Source organism: Castanea sativa, chromosome 2 (assembly GCF_040712315.1).
Source record: "Castanea sativa cultivar Marrone di Chiusa Pesio chromosome 2, ASM4071231v1".
Classification (NCBI taxonomy): domain Eukaryota; kingdom Viridiplantae; phylum Streptophyta; class Magnoliopsida; order Fagales; family Fagaceae; genus Castanea; species Castanea sativa.
In genome coordinates, this window is record NC_134014.1 from 32,028,198 (window position 1) to 32,033,183 (window position 4,986).

The following is a 4,986-nucleotide window of genomic DNA, read 5'->3' on the forward strand; positions in this document are numbered from 1 at the left end:
CGACTTGCAATAAACAGATTATCACAAGTTCTTAATAATAACAAAAAGATTATTATTACAAGTTTACAATAGTAATTAATGGGTTTGAAACTAAGTAGGGTACATAGTAAAATCATGAGGGTTGCCTCGTAGTAGCCTTTTCGCCTCATCTTTAACTTATAAAAAAGAGGGGTGCTCTACTAATTAAAAAGAAAGAAAAAGAAAAAAAAAGGTACTCCTATTCCTATATACATTGTACTAACAGCCAAAAATCATGAAATTAATCCCTCGTGAACTAAAAGAATTATTTAATTAAGCGAAAGAATCTCTATTAATTGACAGTGATGGATCAATCGTTGATCACACGTACATAAAAAAGAAAAGAAAAGCTAGAGAGACAAAGAGACAGTTTTAGAGAGAGAGAATCAAAGAGGAAGCAAAAAGCAAGGGAAAAAAAAAGAAAAAAGAACTTCTACATCTAGAGAGAGAAACCATATTTTAGCATTAACAAATTAAACCCCATCATCCCCTAATCTCAGCTCTCTGCACACCAATAAGACAGACAAAGAGAGACATGAATATTATTCTATTGCTCCATAAACAATGCAAAAAATCCAGATGGTGTTTATTAGTGTGAGAGAGAGAGAGAGAGAGAGAGAGAGAGGGTCACATGGCATGTGAGCAACAGCTGTGTTCAGTTCTCCCCACTTGATAAATACCCTTCTTACCATCCTTACTCAGACTTTTGACTCTCTCTCTCTCTCTCTCTCTCCTTCCAAAGAGTCCAAAACCCACTTTCTCTCCAAAAACCAGAGCTTTCTCTAAGCTCTCTCTAATGGCAGTTCTGAGACCCTAAAGCACAAACACCCACCACTCCACTCATAAACTCATAAAAATGAAAACTTTCAGCTCCTTCTCTCTCTTCCTCCTCTCCCTCACTTTCCTATCTTTCCAAGCTTCCCAAGGTAGTACCACTCCCTCATCCTACAAAGACACCCAACAGCTTCTCAACTTCAAAGCCAGTGTATCAAACCCAACCCTCCTCTCCAATTGGCTTCCAAACCAAAACACATGTAACTTTACTGGCATTACTTGCAAGGACTCCTTGGTGTCCTCCATAGACCTTAGCTTTACCCATCTAGGCACCAACTTTAGCCTTGTTTCAACCTTTCTTCTCTCCCTTGACCACCTAGAGACCCTTGTTCTAAAAGACATCAATCTCACAGGCACCATTTCTTTCACCAAATGTAACTCCTTTTTAACCACCTTAGATCTCTCTCTAAACTCCCTCTCTGGCTCTCTCTCTGACATTTCCAACTTCGGTTCTTGCTCAAGTTTGAATTCTCTCAACCTCTCAAACAACGGCCTAGACTCTTCTTTCCTCAAAGGCTCACCGAGACTCAATCTTGAGGTACTTGATCTTTCTAACAACAAGCTCTCAGGTCCAACCGTGATTACTTGGCTCTTCCAATCCAGTTGCAATGGTATGAAACGGTTGGCCTTGAAGGGAAACAAGCTCACTGGTGAGATAGGCCCAACTCTAGCCACTTGTGAGACCCTTAATTATCTAGACCTCTCATCCAACAATTTCTCAGTGGTTGTTCCTTCCTTTGGCGAGTGTTTAGCTTTGGAGTACCTTGACATCTCTGCCAACAAGTTTTTTGGTGATATCAGCCACTCACTCTCTTCCTGTCACAATCTTAGGTTCTTGAACATATCCAGCAACCCGTTCGGTGGTAGTATTCCAGTTCTCCCAGTACAGAACCTGCAGTCTCTTTTTGTAGCTGACAATGAATTACATGGTGAAATTCCTCCATGGCTTTCAACTGCTTGTTCCAACCTCATACAGCTAGACCTTTCAACCAACAACCTCTCTGGCACAGTCCCAAGTGGTTTCGGCGCTTGTTCTTCTTTGGAATCTTTGGATATATCTGAGAATAAATTCTCAGGCGAATTACCAATCGATATTTTTACCAAGATGGGAGCTTTAAAGAAGTTGTTCTTGTCCTTCAATGGTTTCTCTGGTGTCCTGCCTGATTCTTTGTCTCAGCTAGTGAAATTGGAGACTTTGGATCTTAGTGCCAACAATTTCTCTGGCTCTATTCCTAGTACTCTCTGTCAAGGCACTGAGACCAACTTGCAAGAGCTTTTCTTACAGAACAACCTGTTCACAGGTTCAATTCCCTCAAGTTTGAGCAACTGTTCACAACTGGTTTCTTTAGATTTGAGCTTCAATAACCTGGGGGGAACTATACCTCCAAGCTTGGGAAGCTTGTCAAAGCTTAGAGATATGATAATCTGGTTGAACAAGTTACAAGGTGAAATCCCACAAGAGCTCATGTACATCCAGACACTTGAGAATCTGATCCTAGACTTCAATGAGCTGACAGGGACTATTCCTTCTGGGCTAAGCAACTGCACCAATCTGAATTGGATTTCCTTGTCAAACAACAAATTGGGTGGTGAGATTCCAGCGTGGATTGGTCAGTTTTCAAAGCTAGCAATACTGAAACTCAGTAATAACTCTTTCTCTGGGAGGATCCCACCTGAACTTGGGGACTGTAAGAGCTTGATATGGTTGGATCTCAATACCAATAAGTTGAATGGGACTATTCCACCTGAGCTTTTCAAGCAATCAGGCAGTATTGCAGTGAAGTACTTGAGTCAGAAGACTTATGTGTACATCAAGAATGATGGGAGTAAGGAGTGTCATGGAGCTGGGAATTTGCTAGAGTTTGCTGGGATTGATCATGAGCAGCTGAATAGGATTTCAACCAGGAATCCTTGCAATTTCACTAGAGTGTATGAAGGTAAGTTGCAACCTACATTTTACCACAATGGGTCAATCATTTTTCTTGATATTTCACATAACATGTTGTCTGGTAGTATTCCAAAGGAGATTGGGAGTACTATGTATCTATATGTATTGAATTTGGGACATAACAATATCTCTGGAGTAATTCCACAAGAGATTGGGGATATAAGGAGTCTTAACATTCTTGATCTCTCTAGCAATAGGCTTGGAGGGCTAATCCCACAATCCATGACGGCATTGTCCCTGCTTACTGAGATTGATCTGTCTAATAACTATCTCAGTGGAGCGATTCCTGAAACGGGTCAGCTTGAAACATTTCCAGCATCTAGCTTTCAGAATAATTCAGGGTTATGTGGCTATCCTCTTCCCAAATGTGGTCAAGATCCGAGTTCGAGTTTGAATTCACAGCATCAGAAGTCTCATAGGAGACAAGCATCCCTCGCGGGGAGTGTGGCAATGGGATTGTTGTTCTCTCTATTTTGTATCGTTGGACTGATTATAGTTGCTATTGAGACCAAGAAAAGGAGAAAAAAGAAGGATGCGTCGTTTGATGGTTATGTTGATAGTCGATCCCATTCAGGCACAGCCAATGTTAGCTGGAAGCTAACTGGTGCCCGTGAAGCTTTAAGCATCAACCTTGCTACATTTGAGAAGCCGCTTCGGAAGCTCACTTTTGCTGATCTTCTTGAAGCAACAAATGGGTTCCATAATGACAGCCTTATAGGGTCTGGTGGTTTTGGTGATGTGTACAAGGCTCAATTGAAAGACGGAAGCATTGTGGCCATCAAGAAACTAATACATATCAGCGGACAGGGTGATCGGGAATTCACTGCTGAAATGGAAACCATTGGGAAAATCAAGCACAGGAACCTTGTCCCTCTTCTGGGGTACTGCAAGGTAGGAGAGGAAAGGCTCTTGGTGTATGAGTACATGAGGTATGGAAGTTTAGAAGATGTTCTACATGACCCAAAGAAATCTGGGATCAAGCTGAATTGGACTGTGAGGAGGAAGATTGCCATTGGGGCCGCGAGGGGTTTGGCTTTTCTACACCATAATTGCATCCCACATATCATTCACAGGGACATGAAATCAAGCAATGTACTGCTTGATGAAAACTTAGAAGCCAGAGTCTCTGATTTTGGAATGGCCAGGCTTATGAGTGCGATGGATACTCATTTGAGTGTCAGCACTCTAGCGGGTACTCCTGGCTATGTCCCTCCTGAATACTATCAGAGCTTCAGATGTTCCACAAAAGGTGATGTTTACAGTTATGGGGTAGTTTTGCTTGAGCTGCTAACAGGGAAAAGACCAACTGATTCAGCTGATTTTGGTGACAACAATCTTGTGGGGTGGGTGAAACAGCATGCCAAATTGAAAATAAGTGATGTTTTTGATCCAGAACTTATGAAAGAGGATCCCACCCTTGAGATTGAGCTCTTACAACACTTAAAGGTGGCTTGTGCTTGCTTGGATGATAGGCCATGGCGGCGTCCCACAATGATTCAAGTCATGGCAATGTTCAAGGAAATCCAAGCAGGGTGTGGGATTGACTCTCAATCTACAATTGCCACAGAAGATGGAGGTTTCAGTGCAGTTGAAATGGTAGAGATGAGCATAAAGGAAGTCCCTGAACTAAGCAGCAAGCAGTAGTCAGCCAAAAACGGTTTCAAACAAATTTTCAAAGAGCATTCTTTGGGATTAAGAAAGAAGAAAGAAGAAGGTCTGAGATGAAGTTTTCAGCTCCCACAATTTTTCCCCTCTTCTTTTAGCACTTCCGAGTAGCATATTGAAAGCTGTTTCTGTATCTCTACCATTTCATGTGTATGTAGGTCTTGTTATTTATACATAGAAGGTTGTTTTTAACTTTGTTATAAAACGTGTATATAACACTTTCAAATTGTTGTGATGCTTTGGTTCTTACATTTTCTTCATAAGTGAACTTTTCATTCAGATATATAATCCTCAAAAGGAACTGTTGGATCTGTTACCTCAGTGATGGTGACTAAGTAGAGGGTTCTTTTGGCCCTTTCTTCAGCCTGCTTTGATTTGCTTTCTCTCTCTCTTTTCGTTATGCTCGAACTTTTGTTCCATTTTGCAATATACAAATACATAAGGGTAAAACGTAGTTTCATAGGTTTCAAACCCCATGGTTGCATCTACTAATACAACACAAAAGACATTATCTTACCTTC

The 4,986-nt window shown here is 41.2% G+C and overlaps 1 protein-coding gene across 1 annotated transcript; it reads left to right on the forward strand.

Annotated features, from left to right (window-relative positions):
• The first annotated feature begins 512 nt into the window (after positions 1–512).
• LOC142624365 (systemin receptor SR160) lies at positions 513–4,781 on the forward strand. Its single transcript, XM_075797922.1, has one exon. The coding sequence runs from the start codon at positions 875–877 to the stop codon at positions 4,442–4,444; it is 3,570 nt and encodes a 1,189-aa protein (XP_075654037.1). The 5' UTR covers positions 513–874; the 3' UTR covers positions 4,445–4,781.
• Positions 4,782–4,986: the final 205 nt, after the last annotated feature.

Bases quoted from the DNA above. Each gene is read 5' to 3' on its own strand.
- LOC142624365 (XM_075797922.1), top strand. From the start codon at position 875: ATGAAAACTTTCAGCTCCTTCTCTCTCTTCCTCCTCTCCCTCACTTTC.